Source organism: Erinaceus europaeus, chromosome 2, assembly GCF_950295315.1.
Source record: "Erinaceus europaeus chromosome 2, mEriEur2.1, whole genome shotgun sequence".
NCBI classification, from domain to species: Eukaryota; Metazoa; Chordata; class Mammalia; order Eulipotyphla; family Erinaceidae; genus Erinaceus; species Erinaceus europaeus.
The window spans coordinates 74412070-74433862 of NC_080163.1; the positions used below are offsets into that span (position 1 = coordinate 74412070).

General features: G+C 37.8%; 1 protein-coding gene across 1 annotated transcript in view; it reads right to left on the minus strand.

The window, feature by feature from the left end:
- WRN (WRN RecQ like helicase) overlaps window positions 1-21793 on the minus strand; it is a 107145-nt gene that overhangs the window by 72178 nt on the left and 13174 nt on the right. The window contains exons 2-6 of the mRNA XM_060171545.1: window positions 9136-9240; window positions 7484-7596; window positions 1476-1621; window positions 860-1008; window positions 90-239 (exon numbers count right to left, since the gene is read on the minus strand). Coding sequence (XP_060027528.1) covers window positions 90-239; window positions 860-1008; window positions 1476-1621; window positions 7484-7596; window positions 9136-9231 — 654 coding nt within the window. The 5' untranslated portion in view covers window positions 9232-9240. The remainder of the gene's footprint in view (window positions 1-89; window positions 240-859; window positions 1009-1475; window positions 1622-7483; window positions 7597-9135; window positions 9241-21793) is intronic.

Consider the following 21793-nt stretch of genomic DNA (forward strand, 5'->3'; position numbering starts at 1 on the left):
GTGACACCACCATAATACATTTTTCTCTGTGGCAGCTAACTATAGAGTTCAAAGCATACATCATAAGCCAGAGAGCTTTAAGTACATACATAAGCATCAGTGGCTGCGTACAGTTTCTGGTCCTCAGTGAGTGGAAAATTACTCCAGTTGCTACAGCGGATAGTCTTATCTTTCAGAAGCTGTTTACCTAAGAGGTGTTTAACCAAACCATTGAGGCTCCATGTCTCTGTAGATTTCAGCTAAAAGGAATGAAGTAGCAACACAGCAAATGTTATTTCCTAACATTTTCAAATATTCTTAAATACTAAAAAATGATTTAAAAAAAAAAAAACAGGAGCTATAATACCAAAATGAAATTCAGATATCCTAAACAAATTGCCGTCCATATTATAAAATTTTAATTCTAGAACTTCCTTGACATAGGTATTTTAATTCTAGAACTTCCTTGACATAGGTAAACTCTATGACTATATTAATGAAATATGAGTGATAGAATGTCTAGCTGCTAATAAAGGCATAATAACAGCACTGTATAACATCTGCCCTAAAATTAGTGAATTAAGTTATGGGTATATGTAGATTAAAGAGACAAATGATAAATACATTAAAGCTGCAAACAGATGAAACAAAATGAAATACTGTTTGCCTAGAAACTAAATGCTCTATAAGACTAGAACATGTGAAGACAATTGGTTAGGCTTGAATGTTTTCATTACAAGCACTTATTTAGGACTTCTTTATTGTGACAAAACATACAGTTCACATTATTTTTTTTTCAAGAAAAGCATCTTATAATAAGAAAAGAATTTGTAAAGCCAAATTATCTTCTTTATGAAAACAATATGTTCATTGCTTTTACCTTTTCATTGGCAACATCTGTCAGTTCCACAAAACTCTTCAATTTAACATCAAAGTCACGAAGAAGTTTCCATTGATCTCCTTCAATTCCTACCCCTGTCTTTTTAATTGCTTCATTTTCAAGCAACATTTTTAATCCCTGAGGAAAAACTATAACAATTTATTGTTATTTTCCTAGGCTCCATAGGCTCTAACAATTATGATGGACTTTTTCTTCTACTTCTTACACATTCTGCTTACATTTAAATTCAGGTTTAAACTTATGGGTACATTTATCTTGAGTATTTCTTTTCTATCTAAACAAACAAAAAAATCCCAATTTATAAATGACTAAACAACTTGTTTGACTGTTACCTTAGTTAACACTAGCAAAATACATATGATCTAAAAGTAGCCCCTGTACTCTTAAGTTTTCTTCTTTCCAAAACAGAAATAATATCAATGTCTGACAAGTACGTGAATATTAAATAAAGCAAGGAATGTGAGCAAATTAGGTGGAACATGAATGACCAGGTAAACATAAGGTGAAATACTAGCTTATCCAAGAGTTTGATTTTAGAGAAATAAAATATAATTATCTGCCACATAAAAATGAAACCAAGAAAAGAAATACCAACCTGACATAGGAGAAATGTGAAACAAGTAACATTTGTTCTCTGACACACACAACTGAATCAGCGCAACTCTGCTCAGCTTCGCTTTACTATATACTGGTGGCCATTCCATATCAAATCCTATCACATCTGTATCAGATAGACTCATGCTAAAGGAGAAAAAGTATTCTAAGTTAGTTTCACTAAATTACTTCTGAATCAGAGAGCTAACTCAGGGCATGATAGTACAGAGTTTTCATGCCTGTGGATCCAGTTTTGATCCTAGACAATATGCCAGAGTTAATGTGAAGCACCAGTCTCTCATACACATGTATAAATAAATCTTTAAAAATTAACTTCTCTCATAGGATTCTTTAATTCCATTGTGGGTGGTTCACTTCCAAACAGAGCCTCAAAACCTAGATATAGACCAGGTCCCATGAGATAAGGTATATGTACACATGTATCCATAAATTAGGGCAAATATATACCTGAAAGCAAAAATACACAATAGTTTGCAGTGAGTCAGTAAATGAAGCAAGCAAGTAGAAAGACCTAAAAAGACACCATAAAGTACCTAATAAAATCATTTCTACTTAAACCTAGATACCCTCCTATTACATGTCCCTCAATCACAAAGCTAACATTGTCAGACAAAGTATGGACTACAACAGCTGACTAAGGGCAAGAGACTGGCAGACTTTAATGATGACTCTTTAGTCATTATCAGGCCACCCCATCAGCTGGGGCCCTAGTTGGGGAGTCCTGGGATTCCCACACAGACATGATGGGCCTAGACTTGGAATAGATCCCTTTCTCCATTGTCACTGGTCATCTCCATCAGGAACAGTATAATGGACCTGTTTGTGGACCCCTATAGAACCTTGCCCTCAATATAGATGAATAATGGTACAGAGAATGTTCCATCCTCCGAAGGGAGGTTGGATAACATACTCTACCTATCACCTGAGGAAGATGGGTCCTGAAATTGGGGCAGCTTGGAATGTTGCTACTCATGACCACAGAATGTGAACTCAGACCTGGAGGGATGCAGAAGTCACATAGGCTCCTAAGCTGAATATAGGCCCAAGATGGAACTGATGGTGTTTACAGTCAACAATATTTATACACTTTTCCCATATTTGGGAGCTACTCACTTCCCTGATACAGCTTTCTAGCCCTTTTTCAGCCATGACATTATCTCCCCAGACAATAACTTGGGTCCACCTGCATATCAGATGTCAGGTTCAGGAAAAAATTAGTATAGCCATGGGCTCTTTGGAATATAACTAAAATTGGCCTACTAGCTATCTCCAAAATGGAGATCCCAAATCTTTATCTGTAATATTCCAGTCTTTAGATTCATGATCAGTCAACAATTTGTTTGGCTTTATATGTTAACTCTTTTTTCAGCCACCAGGTTCCAGATACTACCATGATGCCAACCAGACTTCCCTGGGCAGACGACCCCACCAATGTGTCCGGAAGCCCCACTTCCTCTGAGCCCTGGCCCATAGGGAAAGAAAGAGAGAGGCTGGGAATATGGATTGACCTGTCAATGCCCACGTTCAACAGGGAAGCAATTACAGAAGCCAGACCTTCCACCTTCTGCACCCCATAATGTCCCTGGGTCCATACTCCCAGAGGGTTAAAGAATAGGAAAGCTATCAGGGGAGGTGATGGGATACGGAGTTCTGGTGGTGAGAACTGTGTAGAATTGTACCCCCTGATATCCTATGGTTTTGTCAGTGTTTCCTTTTTATAAATAAAAAATTTTTAAATTAATTTCTGTGACCAGAGAAGATAACACAATGGTTATTCAAAAGACTTTCATGTTTAAGGCTCTGAAATCCCAGGTTCAATCCCCTTAACCACCATAAACCAGAACTGTGATATATTCATTGCCAACACTGTTCTGCCAGTAAAAGAAAAAGCTCTATTTCTGGCAACAAGAGAATAGAAATATTGTGGCTATAATGAAAGAACAGAACAATATATGAAAGTTAGAGGGTCCAGGCAGTAGTATACCAAATAGAGAATAGATGCTACTGTGCATGAGGACCTGGGTTCAAGGTCCCTATTCCCAGCTGCAAAGAAGTTTCGCAAGCAATGCAGCAGTGTTGTAAATGTCTTTCTCCCTTACTCTTTCTCTTGTTTCATGTGTCAGGAAGAAAGAAAGAAAAAAAAAAAGAAAGAAAGAAAAAGGGGGAGAGAAAGAGGGATGGAGGGAGAGAGAGAGAGGAAGGAAGAGAGGGAGGGAAGGAGGAAGGAAAGAAGGAAGGAAGAAAGGGAAGGAGGGAAGGAAGGAAGGATGGATGGACAAAAGGGGGGCAGAAAGATAAATAAAAGGTAAACGGCTTTCTAGCCCTAGTCTCAACTCTGACACCATCTTTCCAGGCAATACTTTTAGCCCACCCGCATCTTAGCTATCAAACTCAAGCAAAAATTACTAAAGTCATGGGCCCGTAGGAACATACTGAAAATAGACTTCCTAGTTTCTTTCCACCCTAAGATCTCTATTCTCATCTGCTCTATTACTGGTTTTCTTTTTAAGATTTTATTTATTAATGAGAAAGATAGGAAGAGAGAGAAAGAACCAGACATCACTCTGGCACATGTGCTGCCGGGGATCGAACTCGGGACCTCATGCTTGAGAGTCCAAAGCTTTACCACTGCGCCACCTCCTGGACCACTCTTCCTGTTTATTAAACATTTTGTCCTGCTTTGTATCTTGCCGCCTTTCAGTCACCAAGTTGTAGATGATTCCATCCTGACCTCCCTAGGTAGACCACCTCTGAGTCCTACCCCATTAGGGAAATAAAGAAAGAGACTGGGGATATGGTTCAACACCTTCTGCACCCCCATAAAGAATTTTGGCCCATACACCAAGAGTGGGAGAAATGTTGGTGGAAGATTACCAGAGGGCTCTGAACTCCAATTCCATCAAGACCCAAGAGAGAAGAGGGAGAAAGGAAAGACATTCAAAAGTAGTAACAGGTATAAGTATAAATGTGTTTTAGAAAGGAAGAGAAGGCAGGGCAGTAGGAAAAAATGGGCAAGAATATATATAAATATAGATAACTGTAGAAATAATAGTTGGGAGTCAGGAGGTAGTGCAGTGGGTTAAACCCAGGTGGTGCAAAGCACAAAGACCGGTGTAAGGATCCCAGTTCGAGCCCCGGCTCCCCACCTGCAGGGGAGTTGCTTCACAGGCAGTGAAGCAGGTCTACAGGTGTCTTTCTCTCCCCCTCTCTGTCTTCCCCTTCTATCCATGTCTCTCTGTTCTATCCAGCAATAACAACAACAATAACTACAACAATAAAACAAGGGCAACAAAAGGAAATAAATATTTTTAAAAAAATAAAAAAGAAAGAACAGTCAACCCACATCTGTGGCCTTGGGAGAACTACTACAGTTTTCAATGGAAGGAATGGGGACACAGAACTCTGGTGGTGGGAACAAGGTGGAATTATACCCATTATCTTTTCATTTTATAAAGTTATTAAATCACTAATAAAAAATTTAAATGACAAAAATGTAGAATCAGTGTATTTGCAATAAAAAATTTTTTTAATAAAAAAAAGGAAAAGAAAACTGAACAAGCACATAAGCAGCAGTCTTCAGACACTGGGCAATAAGTAGTACAAGACTGCAAAGGGTAAGACACACTATTGTTTTAGCTTTCTGCCTGGAACACATTCTAGAAAACAGAGCAGGAAGAAGAATTCAAAGTAAATCACTAAGTTAGAGACATGTTTCAGAGTCAGAGAAGCTGAGGCAGTTACAAATTGTAGGCAAATGTCTCGGGAGACAATTGTCAAGCAGGAAAGGGCACACAAGCAGAGAGTAAAATTATGGGGCTAGGCAAAAAAGCACATAGAAAACTGTAAGCTGAATAATTCTTAAGGTTTAAACATATCAATGGCACTGAAGTCCTAAAAAGTCAGAGCAGAAGTTATTACTGATCACTTGAAGAAGTCAGTTAAGACTCCAGCAGCAGGGTCACACCTTATTACAGAGCTAAATTATTCCAACATAAAGTCCATTGTAGACTTGCTCTAATAAAGCTTAAAAATATCTTTCAGAATGTAAAGCTGATCCTAGGGAAAATTTCAACATCGAACAGTAACAACAACAGCAACAACAACAACAATCACCAACCATAAAAGAAGAAAAATGCAACTCATAAGCAGGATAAAAAAATAATAACAACAACAAAAAGAATAATGGCGGTCAGGAGATTATTTACCTGGTACAGCATACCACTGCACTTTGAGCAAGGACTGAAGTTCAAGTAGAGCACCCAGGAAAGATTCATGAATGGTGGAGCAGTGCCATAGTGATAGTGTCTCTCCTTCCCCTCTTTCTCCCTGCTTCTCATCATCTGTGTTTCTCTATCTAAAATTTAAAGGGGGGGGGGGGGGGGGAAGAGTCCACTGGTAGTAGTGGAATAGTGTATGCCCTAGGAGGTCCTAGTACCTAATTAATTAACAAAGACATTACAAATGGATGTTATAAAATGACCAAATAAACAACTATTATAAACATACTAGATTTGTCCAAAGATTTAAAAGAAAACAAGAATATCATGAAAATAAAAAAAAAATTAAACCAAATGGAAATTCTACAGATGAAAGTATGAAAAGTAAAAATCTCACAGGGTGGGAGTCGGATCGGACGGTTGGCGCAAAGCGCAAGGACCAGCATAAGGATCCCGGTTCGAGCCCCCAGCTCCCCACCTGCAGGGGAATCACTTCACAAGTGGTGAAGCAGGTCTGCAGGTGTCTATCTCTTTCCTCCTCTGTCTTCCCCTCCTCTCCCCATTACTCTCTGTCCTATCTAACAAGGATGACATCAACAACAACAATAATAACTACAACAACAATGAAAAACAACAAGGGCAACAAAAAGGGAAAATAAATATTTTTTAAAAAATCTCACAGGGTAGGATAAACAGCAGACCAGATACTACAGAAGAAATAAATGTAAGTTAAGTTGTAAATACAACAAAATAAATTTCAAATTGAAGAACAAAAAGGAAAAAAAAATAGAAGCTAAAAAATGAAACTAAAGGAAAGGGTAGCCTCAGTGGCAACTGACACAATACTGGACAATCTAACTTAAGTTCTGAGTGTCCCAGCAGGAAAAGATGAACAGAATAAGGGAGGGCGAACAAAATAACAGAATAAGGAGGAAACCTCAAGAAAATTTTCAAATTTACACTGCAAGCACAGATCACAAAAACTCAATGAACCAAAAATGAAAATGAAAACAAAATACACTGCTCAAAAACACATAGTAATAAAGTAGTTGAAAATGTTTATGATGGCCAGAAAAAGGATTAGCCAACCCGGCTTTCAAAAAACTCTTACAAGCCATCAAAACTACATACTTCAAATCACTTGTGCTTACTGCCTTCAAAATTCTAACTGTTAAGACAATAGAGTTAATATATAGTCATATGTAATAGATTTTACCTTCTCTGTGACACAAATTTAGTTCTCTATAACAGGACCCAAAAGTGGCAAGATATCTGTGATCTAACTAAGGATACCTGAATGCTGTTTCCAGATTACATCTACCACCAGGTGACCATTAACAAATAGTTTAACTTCTCCCTAGCTCTTTTTTCTGTTTGTGCCACCAAGGTTATCCCTAGTATTTTCACTTTGAAATTACAATATGTCAGTAATGATTCACATATAGAAGTAATTTATTTTGTTTTCTTTAATTTATTGTATTTCATAGAACAGAGAGATGTTGTGAGGGAGAAAAGAAGGAGAAAGTAAGACACCCATAACACTGCTACTTCATTTGTGAAACTCCCTTCAAGTAGGGACCAAGGGGGTTTGAACCTGGATCCTTGTACATGTTGATGTGTGTGCTTAACCAGGTCTGCCACTGCCTGGCCCCAATAATTTTCTATTAAACACACCTCCATTGTAAAGTTCACTATACTTACAAGTATTATCATTATTATTATATTCTATAATTCCAAAAATAAATGGTACTAGGAAAATTAAATCTCTTACCTAATATCTTCTGACAGGAATGAACAATCACTAGCTTCATAGCTATATACGATGGATCCAGTGAATTCTAAGAAGGGGAGGTCATCTTCAAAAACACTCTTTGGAACAGATATCTTGAGCAAAATAAAATTTCAAAAAAGATATATAAAATTCATATTAAGTAACAAATGTCTACTGAAATAAAATCCACTGAAACATTCAAATAATAGTTCTAAATTTTCACAACTAATGCTTTATAATTAATGAAGTGAGCTATTAATTTTTTTTAATTTTATAGGATTTCTAATCATATTTTATAAAAACACACATTTTAATAAGATTTTTCTATAATCTGTTCTGATATAATAATGTTGCCTTAAAATTCTGAAGACTGGTTGATAGATTTTAAATCTTTTTTTTTTAAAGAATCTTGCTTTTTAATTTTTTTTTTCACTTTTCTTGCCCTTGTTGTTTATCATCATTGTTATTGCTGTCATTGTTGTTGGATAGGACAGAAAGAAATGGAGAGAGGAGGGGAAGACAGAGAGGGGGAGAGAAAGACAGACACCTGCAGACCTAATTCACTGCCTGTGAAACGAACCCCCTGCAGGTGGGGAGCCAGGGCTTTATGCAAGTCCTTGTTCTTCACACCATGTGCACTTGACCTGCTGCACCATCGCCCAGCTCCTGATAGATCTTAAATATGTAAGGGCATAACCTATTTTAACCACAAGAAAACTGATCAGCTGTCTAGATTAGTGTCTTAACTGGAAGAAACTAAGTAATGTCATAAAAAGATATTTTATTTATAGAGTAAACTTATATATATTATTGTAGAGTAAATTTTACTACAGAGCAAAAGTTTTTTTATTTTATGAGATTAAGAGATACCTCACCCAATAAAGCACACAGTTTATCACGTACAAAACTGAGCTGGAGTCCCTGTGACCAGATGGGAGCATCGCAATGCAGGAGGAAGCACTACAAATGATAAACAGTGCTGTGGAGTCTCTCGCTCTCTGGCTCTCTGTATGAAGTTAAAAAAAAAAAAAGAGTAAACACATTAAATCCAGGAATGATGGAATCACACGTGTATGAGGTTTTAGAACCACTAAAGAATTTTTGGGGAGCCAGGTGGTGGTGCACCTGGATGTGTGCACACATTATAGTACACAAAGATCGGGGTTCTAGCACCCAGCCCCCACCTGAATGGGGAGAAACTTCATAAGTGGTAAAGCAGTGCTGCAGGTGTCTCTCTCCTTCTCTGTCTCCCCCTTCTGTCTTCCTTAATTTCTCTGTTTCTATCAAAAAGTAAATAAAATAATTTTTTTTAAAAAGAAATTTTTTTCAATTAGTAAACCTAGTTAAAATTCAACCCTATCTACCCACTCAACGACCAGATTCCAGTGCATTCACACAGCAATAACTCTAACCTAACCAATTACTGACATTTACAAGACTGGCTTATTTTATAGTCAATTTAATTTGCCCAATAAAAAATAATTGATAGGGCAGGGGTAGATAGCATAATGGTGATGCAAACAGACTATCACGCCTGTGGCTCCAAAGTCCCAGGTTCAGTCCCCTACACCATTATAAGCCAGAGCTGATTGGTGCTCTGATTCTAAATAAATAAATAAATAATGAAAATAGATAATTGACGAACTGCATACCTTTTTTTCTTCGACAGCACATCGCTTATTCTGCACAGACATCCATTCAGGAAGTTTCCGCTCCTGAGGAACTGTTTCCATCTTCTTTTCATTCATCTTTAAAGCCTGGTTTTAAAACCCAAAGACACAATTACTTTCTAAGTAACTACAGTACAATCTTTAAAACTCTGAGATAAGTCTGTGACTACGGTTAACAATTGAGATATACTTTGCTAAAGTAAGTTACAGGACTAGAGATAAAGCTCACTGGGTAGGACACATTTCTTGCCAAACACAAGACCTGGCACCGCATGAAGGTGTTACGGCACCAGAGAAGCTCCAATGCTATGGTGTCTCTCTATGTCTTTCTCTGTCTATATGAGTGAAAAACTAGACAGAAACAGGAACTCACTTATGAACTGTGGATCTAATGCATCTTTGAGCATGGATGGTTGACTTCCCCCACCCCCACCAAGCTCATCTATCAGATTCCCCTTGGCATGCCAGCCTTGTGGTTGAGCGAGATGTGGCCAGAGTACTCCGGGGAACTGCAACCTTCCTATCAGCCTAGCTGCATCACCCCACCCCTCCTCCCTCTGCTGCTTCGCCTTCCTTATATTTCTATTTCCCAGTTCCTGCATCACCATCCATACCTTCTCACTGCCTTGCTCTCTTTTCCCTTATAAGAAGATACTGGCCTCACTGGCCAGCTGCACAGCTACCCCTTTATAAATTTGTAACTGCGACAATAAAAGGTTCTGTCCTCCACCAAGGTACTCTGAGGAGGTTTGTTGTAGCCTTCACCGCCACAGTAAGCTGGGAGACCCCTCAGAGAGGTCACCCCTGCCTCTTCTGTCCCACGATTCCCCACTCTCCATCTGTCTCCTGATGGCTAACAGGCCCGATGGGGAAGTGGGAGCCGGGCTGGCTCGTTCCCCCTAAGGAACCCATAAATGAATGAGGTCCCACTTTCACAAAACAAGTAAAAGTAAGCTATGGCAACTTACAGTATAGGCTGTGAGGGCGGGAATAACAAAATAAAAAGAAAGTGATACAATACCTTAGATACTAATATAGACAGAAACCAGAGCACTACCCAGCTCTGATTTATGGTGGTACTGGGGACTGAGCCTGGGATCAGAGTTTCGGGGAAGAAATCTTTAAAAAATGACATTAGCAAACTCAAATTTCCTATATAAATGAAATCTCCGCCACTCCTATACACTGGCAAGGTATAGAGGCTAGCAATTTGTTTACTCTTTCCATTGAGAAAGAGGAAAGACCACAAGTAGAATTTGTAATAAAAATTCTAGAAATCCTCAAAGCAAATGTTAAAAGTTGTAACCTACCTATGGTTCATACTAAGGACCAGAACAAGAGTAAGGTTTTAACTCCAACAAGTCAAGGTAAAAAAAATCTGATCTCCTGTTTCCCTTCAAGTCAAACTCTAAGTGGAAAGTGTATGTATAACCACCAGCAGGAGTCAGTAATGACACCCCAATGCCATAGCTGGGCCTAGCGAAAAAGCCAGAGCACTGATGTGGGCAAGTAACTGGACAAGTAACCCACCTAGGACTATCCCTAATTGCTGGGCTCAGTCTGCTGACTGCCTCCAACCATCCCTGACTGATAGACTTAGTCTGACCACCTACTCTTGGCAGAAAGATTCCGTCTACCCCATCTGTCCATAAGCAACACACACATACACTCACATAAGTTCCATTGCTGGCTCCTCTCCAGAAGCCAGAACAAGGACCTACTACATAAACAGCTTAGGTCAGGGCACAAGCAAGCCCCTATAAAGACTTAACAAGGAATTGTTTAGTCCCTTGTCAATTTCCATATCATGAGAACCTGGGTCTGAAAACATTAGCAAAAAATAAAAAATAAAAATAAAAAATCAGAGAACCTGCATAGGAAAATATATGAAATAGTTCAATTAACTAGTTTGTGCAGTCTGTATAAGCATGGAATTGTGCATTTATTAATTTATGGTTAGAATGTGGTAGGTAGACAAGTAAGCTGTATAATTAAAAGAATATAAAACAGAGATGTCCCAAAACCAAAACAATGTTCTTTGTGATTTTTTTTTTTTAATAGATTCTTCTCAAAACTCTTCTCTTAAGCCAAAACCATAACATATCTTGATGGAAAAGGCCATTTTAAGGATCTGTATCTGACAGTTTGGGACTGCTCTAAAAAGAGAAGCAATTGGTGCTTGCCAAATGTATTCTTCAAATCATTAACAAAGTTTGGCACTGAATAATTATCTACAATTCACCAAATTAGAATTGACAACTCAAGTCTTAGTGTCATCACCTGTATTATGCATAAGAAAAAATACATAAAATAATAAAATATACATCATTAACTGTCAAACATTTTATAAATCTTAATGGTTATTAATAAACATATTTATCATAAATTCAAAGTCACTGCCAAGAAAGTCAGATATTCATAAAATACATATATATATGATCTGTTAATAATCTTAAAATATACTTTTAGAATACTGTAAAGCAAATTATTGCTGTACACAAAGTAGATCATTTATAAAGCTGGCAGAAAATTGAGGTTTCTGCAAATAATATACAGCTCTACAAACAACTACAAAATCTTGGGATCTTAAAAGTAATTCATTTATACCACTAAGACAAATATCCATAATACAATGCTAAAAATAATTTTAATTTGACATGTCTAATTTTTAAATGTAAACATTTTCTTTTACATCAATACTTTGTCTAGGTGCTTCCAGGCAACAAATTTGATAATAAAAGTTTATAAATCAAAACAAAAGTTCATAAATCAAACATGTCTGTCAAATGCACTTATATCTTGGGATACATAAAAATTATACAGAAAGCTAAAGTTGTAGAGCAATTTGCGATAGGAAATTTCTTTTACATACATATATATATATATTTAAATATTTAGCTGTTGTTGAGTAGGAATACACCTTTTCCTAAAATCAACTATTTTTATCATTCACAGTGCTTTGTATGGTGCTATTAAGTGATCTTACTCTCCTCCTGATATAACATATTTTCTTTCTTCCTTTTTTTCTTTCTTTCTTTCTTTTTATTGCCATATATGAATATTCTTTCAGAGTTATTGCTGGGGCTCAGTGCCTGCATGGTGAATCCATAGTTCCCAGTAGCCCTCCCCCATCTTTTAAATTTTTATTTTGAGAGAGAAGAGAGAAATTGAGCAAGGAAAGAGAGAGACAGACAGACAGACACCTGGAACCTAGCTTCACCACTTGTGAAGCTTCCTTTGTGCAGGTGGGGACCAGGAGGCCTATCCCAGGTCTTTGCACATGGCAATATGTACACTCAACCAGGTGTGCTAACACCAACACCCTTTTGATATAAAATAATTCATTTGTTTTTATTTGGACTTTGCTGAAATCATTTTATCTATCACTACATAATCAACCTTTAGTTTCAAGCTTTAGTAGAGATTGTCCCTAAAAGAAAAAAAAAAAAAAAAAAAAAAAATATATATATATATATATATATATATATATATATATATATATATATATTTGAGATGTTTGTTGTTTCTTCTGCAAAGCTCAATTTAAATAAAAGGAACTTCACCTTATTGACTTTGTTTTTTCTCTCCTTTTCTTGTTTGCTTAATCTTATTTTTTTCAGTTTCTATTACTTTTTTTCCCTAAATTAGTAAAATTAGCATTCTCTCTTTTTTGTCAATTGCCAATATCAAAACAACACTTTTTTGTTTCCCATTCTACTCATCCTATCAGTTTTCCATCAAGATGGTACATTTACACCTCACCTCTACCAATCGAGACAAAATGCTTTAACTAATTTTACTTCCTTACTGTCCTGACTAGTTTTTTGTTGATTATGTTTCATTACAGTTGTTTGTTTTCAAGAGCCCTTACTATTTTCTAAATCCCTCTATTTCTATATTACACAATTCATTTTAATATAAACACATGAAAAAATAAAAGTAAACACGTGTGAACTTAACTGTGTACAGGAGTGTATATATTGCCTACTATCTTTCCATCTTCACATTATCTTATTCAACCCTGAATCTTTGTTCTGGCTCAATTTTTTGTTTAGGGGACTTTAAAAAAATATATTTTTTCTTGGTCTGAGCACTAGCAAATACGGGTTCAAGCCCTCACCTTCCTCACTTACAGGGGGGACAATTTATGAGTAGTAAACTAGGTCTGCAAGTGTCTTTCTCTTTCCCTATCTCCTTTCCTCTCTCAATTTCTCTCTGTTCTATCCAATGAAAATGGAAGAAGTGGCTGCTAGGAGCAGTGGATTTGTAGTGCCAGAACCGAGCCCCAGCGACAACCCTGGAGGCAATATATATATAAATTTTTTTCTCCTCTAGGTAGACTATGTAGGTTATAAACTCCCCTGCCTATGTTATAATGCCTATTTTCTAATATATAAGAGAATGATATGTTGGCTGAATATAACTGTCTCCAATAATTTGTAAACTCAAGCTTTAAAAAGAAATTATTAAGGTAACATCAGTTTATAGGATCCTATAAGTTTCAGGCATACAGCATTATAATTCAACATCTACAGATGCTACATTGTGATTCCTATCAAAATCTAGTTTCCATCCACCCCTATACAACTGATTTCCTTTATTCAATTTACCCACTCCCATCCACCACCATTTTATTCTCAAAAACTAAAGAGTTTGGTTTTGTTTTGTTAGGCTTCAACTTCTATATTTAATGTTGCAAATGAAAAATGCACTGTTATTCTGAAGCTTTCTAAACATTGTGAGGAACCATTTTCCCATCTGGGACCTTGAAACACTTTCTCATGGACTTTTATAAAGAGCCTAAAGTGTAAATTCTTTATAATCCTTCTTAGCATCAGTGAGTCCTTGGGGGAAAAAAAAGAAAAAAGAAAAAGATGCCTTTCCAAATCCTTTCTTAAAATCAGAAAATTTTCTCTTTATTATGAGTTAATTATATATCCTACCCCCCCCAAATAAAATGTGCCTTGGGCCCTAATTTCCATTACCTCTGAATATGACCTTTTTGGAGATAGAATCTTTACAAAGGTAATCCCTAGTGCAATATGAATACTGTTCCTGTGAGAAAATAAAATGTTGATACAAAAGTAGGCATTTAGGGAAGTCCATGTGAAGAAACACAGGGAGAAGACTAATCTATTTAAAAGTCACAAAGAGAAGGAAGAAGATAGATGCTTTACTCATAGTCCTCAAAAAGAACCAACACCTCAATTTCAGGTTTCTAATCTCTACATTTGTGAAATGATAAATATGTTGTTACCCAGTTAGCAGTATTTATTTATGGCAACAGTAGCAAATAATATACCCCTCTGGCTAATTATTAGCTGTCTTATCTACATCTTTTTTCTCTTCCTTCTACAGCAAATATGCACACACTAGTGAATTTTTGCTTGCCTGAATTCATTCTCTAGTCCCTATTTTCTCCTTCCTGACAACCACCACTTTAATTTTGTTCTGTATTTTAACACATTTTTTCCACTTGATTTCCACAGTGCTAATTTCATTCTCAACAGTTAAAGATCCTCCTTCAGTTTATCTAATGCATTTTGAGTATGTTAACATTTTTGGTTTTGTTACTGCTTTTGGGACAACAGAGCCTCACACAAGCATGATTCTACTGATCCACAGTGGATTTTTTTCATTCTTTTTATTTCAGATAAAGACAGAGGGAGAAGGAGAGAAGAGAAAAGAGAGGGGATAGGGAAGAGGGGAGAGGGAAAGACCACAGCACTGCTCCATCATCGATGAAGCTTACCCAGGTCCCATGTGGTGCCAGGACCAGGGCTTTACACATGGCAAGGCACAAACCCCTGCTGGGTGAGCTATCCCCCAGTTTCATATATCAATAATTTGATTGTTAGTTTCAGAAGGTTTGTTTGTTTTTTTATTTTATTTTGTTTGGTGTTCTAGTTGAGTCTTCCTAAATGGTACTAAAGACATCTCTTATAAAAGTTAAAATTCTCTGTGCTGAATATGGGCCCCAGATCAGATCGATGGGGTTTACAGTTAATGGTATTTATATATTTTTCCTATTTGGGGGAACTATTCTCTGCCCTGATCCCGCTTCCTAGTTTCATTCCCAGTTCTAACACAATCTTCTCAGACAATACCTTTAATCCACCTGTATGTTAACTTGTCAGGCTCAAGCAAGAATTAATAAAAACATAGGCCTCATACTTTAATGATGACTCTTTTGTCACTATAATGCCATTCCACCAGCTGGGGTCCTAATTGGGGAGTCCTGAGTCTCCCAAACAGACTTGATGGGCCTAGACCTCAAATAAATCCCTCTCTCCATTGTTTCCGGTCATCTCTATCAGAAACAACAAAACAGACCCCTTTGTGGGCCCCCATAGGACCTTGCCCTCAACCTGGATCAACAACAGTAGAGAATGTTCCATCCTCTGAAGGGAGGCTGGACAACATACTCTATGATACACCTGAGGAAGATGGGTCAATACTGGGACAGCATGGAATGTTCCTACTCATGACCACAGAATGTGAGCTCAGATCTAGAGGGATGCAGAGGTCACACAGGCTCCTAAGCTAATTATGGGCCCCAGATCACATCAAATTGATGGGGTTTACAGTAATATTTATACCCCTTTCCCATATTTGGGAGCTACTCTCTTCCCTGATCCAGCTTTCTGGTCCTTTTCCCAGCCATGACATCATCTCCCCAGACAATAATTAGGATTCACCTGCATATCAGATTTCAGGCTCAGGCAAAAACAAAAAACAAACAAACAAAAACACTAGTATAGCTACAGGCCCTTTGAAATATAACTAAAATATGCCTACTAGCTATCTGCAAAATGGAGGACCCCCCAACGCTCACCTGCACTATTCCAGCCTTTAGGTCCGTAATTGTTCAACAGTTTGTTTGGCTTTGTATATTAACTCTCTTTTCAGCCACCAGGTTCCAGATGCTAGCAGGATACAACCAGACTTCCCTGGACAGACAACCCCACCAATGTGACTTGGAACTCCACCTTCCCAGAACGCTCCCCCACTAGGGAAAGAGAGAGACAGGATGGGAGTATGGATCGACCTGTCAACGCCCATGTTCAGCAGGGAAGCAATTACAGAAGCCAGACCTTCAACCTTCAGCATCCCACAATGATCTTGGGTCCATACTCCCAGAGGGTTAAAGAGTAGGAAAGCTATCAGGGGAGGGGTTGGTACAAGGTCTGGTGGTGGGAATTGTGCGAAGCTGTACCCCTCTTATCCTATGATTTTGTCAATGTTTCCTTTTTATAAATAAAAAATAAATTAAAAAAGAATAGGAAAGCTATCAGGGGAGGGGATGGGATACGGAGTTCTGGTGGTGGAAATTGTGTGGAGTTGTGCCCCTCTTATCCTATGGTTTTGTCAGTGTTTCCTTTTTATACATAAATAAATAAATAAATAAATAAATAAATAAATAAATAAGATAAGGTTAAAATAAATTTTGGTACAATGTAACTAGCATTCCAGATTGGTCAAACTGGATGTGCTTTTTTCTTAATTATTAATAAATTATTTAATTAAAAAAAAAAAACATGGGCCTCTTGGAATATACCTAAAATAGACTTCTTAACTTTACCCAAAATGGAAAACTCAAATCTCATCTGCTATATTCTTACCTTTAGGTTCCTGATTACTAAACAGTCTTTCACCTTTATATCTTAATGCTTTTTAGCCACCAAGTTGCAGATGCTACCATAATGCCAACCTTACTTCCCCAGGCAGAGGACCTCACCAGTGTATCCTGGAACACCATCTCTCTGGAGTCCTGCCCAACTAGGGAAACACAGAAATAGGCCGGGAGTATGGATGGAACTGTCAATGCCCATGTCCAGTGAAGAAGCAATTACAGAAGCCAGACCTTCCACCTTCTGCACCCCAAAAAGAATGTTGGTCCATACTCCTAGAAGGATAAAGAATAGGAAAGCTTCCAATAGAGGGGATGTGATTTGAGAACTCTGGTTGTGGGAACTGTACCCCTTTTAACCAACAGACTTGTCATTCATTATTACATAAAATTTATTTTAAAAAAAGTTAGAATTCTATTTCATAGGTCTGTTCAAAAAGTGTTTCCAATTCTTAGAGATGCTGGGGTCCTTAGATTAATTACTTTTTTATTTTGGCTATAAAGCTTTATCATCAGTAGTCATCAGTTCTAATGAATTCTCAAGGAAGTGCTGAACATGGACCAAGTCCCCTACAGAAACATTAGTGTCAAGGTCTCTAAGGACTCCAAAGTGATAATATCAAAGCACACTGGTCCTATCAACAAAGCTTCTCTGAAAGTCCTCTAAGACATAAAAGATCAAGTAAGCTTCCTACAATAAATCAGTTGTTCAATTCACTCAACAAGTACCTATATAACTTTTAGCCATACTTGTTCTATTACATTAATTCTATTGGGTGTTTTATTTCAGGAATTCTGTTTTTATTCTTTTCTTACCTCCAATTTTCAGTTATTTTATTAACATAATTTCTTACTGAATCCACTGAGAAAATATATATGAACTTTAAAAAACAGATTTAATTTTAATGAGGGAGGGGCATCAAAGTACTGCTTAGCTGTAATATTTTTTTTAATTTTTTATTTATAAAAAGGAAACATTGACTAAACCATAGGATAAGAGGGGTGCAACTTCACACAATTCCCACCACCAGAACTCTGTATCCCATCCCCTCCCCTGATAGCTTTCCTATTCTTTATCCTTCTGGGAGTATGGACACAGGATCATTATGGAGTACAGAAGGTGGAAGGTCTGGCTTCTGTAATTGCTTCCCCACTGAACATGGGCATTGACAGGTCGATCCATACTCCCAGCCTGTCTCTCTCTTTCCCTAGTGGGGAAGGGCTCTGGGGAAGCGGAGCCAGGACACATTGGTGGGGCTGAGCTGTAATCTTGATTGAACTTCAAACCTTCTGGCCTTCAACATAAAAGTCTGGTATACAAAGCTGAATAATCTCCCTACCCTTCGAAGAACTTCCAAAGTTCTTTTGTTGTTCTTATTTAAATTCCTTTTTTCTCCAACGGTTAAGTATTCAATTTATGAGGCTTAGTATCTATTGAGTTTTTTCAAATACATGATTCTTAACTGCCTGCTATGTTTATAAATGAGCATATATCTCATGAGATTAGCAATATTTTCAACTTCCTGTCCATTCTGAAGTAAAATATTTTTATGTCACCCTGAGAATATAAAATGGGAGTGTGAACATAAAATTTTATAAAACTCATATTTCTCAGTAAAATAACTATTTTCAAGCTTTTGTAATAAGGAATTTAAAATTGTTTAGGTGGCCTTAACTTTTGTATACAGGCTTTATGTTTAAAATATCTCCATGGCCCTCCTGATTGAAACTTTTAAACAACAATTTCATTATATTTTATATAGAAACCATCACAAAGATGCTTTGTTAACGCAAGTGGTAGCAAATGGCTTAGCAGGCTTTTCAACAGACTGAAAACTCCTTTATCACTACTAGCCAGCTTTCCAACAATTCAGTCTCTTAAGTTATACTTGAAGGGTGTTAAAAGTCTTTAAATCTAATATACTTCTCCTTTTCTTCTACTGAGAAATATATAAATTCATTCTGATAATACATGTTTTTTATATACTAAGTTTTATGTAAAGTATTTAAGCATGTCATAAATCTGTCTTTGATAGAGATTTATGGATACAAGCAACAATAATCAAACATTACTTCTAAAAGTCATGTTAACTTCACTCTCCTGAAGCTGAATTTTTAATCTAAAAATATTGTCATTTAATCTAAACATATAATCAGTACATACTGACATGGAACCCACACGATCATTTCACTTTTGCTTAAGTTAATTCAAGAGCTAAAAATCTCAGCTAAGGACATCATTTGCAGGGCTAATAATTATACTGAAACAATCTTCAAAGTAAAAAGTATTCACACAGAATAATTAGAATTTTCCTTTTAGCTACTCAACCTTCTTTTCAATCATTAAAAAGTTTTCTTCACCTAATGCAGAAAAGGTTCCATAGCAGCTTGGACCTGAATTCAGTTCACCATTTTTATGACATAATTTAATGTGTAATTTAGAACTACAGGTGAATTTTTAATATAAAAGAGTTTCTTTGTAAATATGACAACATATTACATGGAATGTCACTTGCTTTCTATTGAATCATAGTCTCTCTTCATTCTTTGTATAACCAATTGCAAGCATCCACTGATAAATATTTTATATGTTACAAAATATTCCTCTCTCACTTTGAATATTTCATGTTCAACCAGTTTTGGAATTTATGTGCCACGGAAATAATGTCCTATCAGGCATTTTCTTCAAGGATTCTACAGTTTCACCACTTTGAGCTGATTGTTTTCAGATAAAAAGAGAGGCACAGGACAGGAAAATAAATAAATAGTTCAGATAGTGTGTCTGCTTTGGTTTGATAATCCAGTGTAAAAATTAGTATGTCTTAACAGACTCCTTTATGTCTTAATGGACTCCTTTGTGAATCCCTAAAGGTGGATCAACAATGGTAGGGACTGTTCCATTCTCCAAAGGGAGGTTGGATAACATACTCTACCTACCACCTAAGGAAGATGGGTCCTGAAATTAGTGCAGCCTGGAATGTTCCTAGACCTGACCACAGAATGTGAGCTCAGACCTACAGGGATGCAGTTACATAGGTTCCTATGCTGAATATGGGCCCCAGATCTAATTGATGGGGTTTACAGTTAACAATATTTGGGAGCTACTCTCTTCCCTGATTCAGCTTTCTAGTCCTTTTTCCAACTATGACACCATCTCCCCAGAAAATAACTTGGGTCCACCTGGATATTAGATGCCAGGCTCAGGCATAAACTAGTAAAGTCAGGGGCCCCTTGGAATACACTTAAAATAGGCCTACTAGCTTTTTCAAAAACGGACACCCCAAATCTTTATCTGCAATATTCCTGCCGTTAGGCCCATGATTAATCAACAATTTGTTCTGCTTTGTATCTTAACTCTTCTTGTCACTCACCAGGTTCCAGATGCTACCATGATGCCAACCTGATGTTCCTGGGCAGACGACCTCACCAATATGTCCTGGAGCACTGCCTCCCCAGAGTCCTGTCCCACTAGGGAAAGACAGAGACAGGCTGGGAATACAGATCGACCTGCCAATGCCCATGTTTAGCAGGGAAGCAATTACAGAAGCCAGACCTGCAACACTGCTTCACCACTCACGAAGCTTTCCCCCTGCAGAAGTGGACCAGGCGCTTGAACCCAGATCCTTGTGCACTGTAACATGTGCACTCACTAGGTGTGCCACCACCCAGCCCTTTATTTTTATTTTTTTTATTATCACCAGGGATATCACTGAAGCTCAGTGCCTGTATGATGAATCCACCACTCTTGGTGACCAGCTTTTCTTTTTCTTTCTTTTTTACTAAATATGACAGAAATTCAGAGGGAAGAAAATGGGGAGAGAGTCACCTGCAGATCTGCTTCACCACTTACAAAGTTTCCCCCTCTGCAGATGAGGAGTGGGGGCTCAACCCTTACACATGGGATGGTAATCTGTGCGCTCAACAGGGTACGCCACCACCCGGCCCCTTTTTTGAGTTTCCTATACTTACCAGTATGCTGGTAGATCTTCCTGGGCGGAAACCAGCTTGGGCGGGTGATAGGAATTTCTCTGTAAGAGATCTACCTGCTAATAAGCCCTGGCCCTCTCAACTTACATTGAAAATGGATTCCAGAAGAATTTAAAGACGGGTGCTGTCTTTGTTGATCTCACAGCAGCCTATGACACGGTCTGGCACCGTGGTCTCCTAGTCAAGATCTCAAGATGCCTGCCTCCATGGGTGGCCAACACTATATCGTTTCTTCTCCAAAACAGAAGATTCTGGGTGCATCTGGGTGACACGTCTAGCAGATGGAGACTTGTCTCAAGTGGCCTCCCCCAGGGCTCTGTTCTGGCTCCTATGCTATTTAATATTTACATCAATGACCTCCCAGAAAATTCAAGGAAGTTCATCTACGCCGATGACATCTGCTGTGCAACTCAGGCATCCAAGTTAGACATCCTCGAGGAAACACTCACAAAAGACATGTCTCTGACTGTAAAAAATGGCGACTAATCCCTAGCACTGCAAAAACGGTATCATCTGTTTTCCATCTACACCATGCCTCGGCCTCGCGTGAGCTTAATGTGCAGCTTGACGATACGAGAATCCGGCATGAAGCCCAGCCAGTCTATCTTGGCGTTACTCTGCCATTTCACGAACATCTCATAAAAACTGCAGCAAAGGTGGGCGCGAGGAATAACATCACTGCAAGACTGGCCAGCTACTCATGGGGCGCGAGCGCTTCCACACTATGATCATCATCTCTAGCATTATGCTATTCCACTGCAGAATACTGTGCCCCAGTATGGTTCCGTAGCCCCCATGTCCACTTGGTCGATTCCAAATTATATTCCTCCATGAGGATAATTTCTGGAACCATCCGTTGCACCCCGGTTCCATGGCTGCCAGTTCTTAGCAACATCGCCCTGCCAGATATTCGTCGGGATGCAGCATCATCTTTTTATTTTACTTTATTTTATTTATTTATTCCCTTTTGTTGCCCTTGTTGTTTTATTGTTGTAGTTATTATTGTTGTTGTCGTCATTGTTG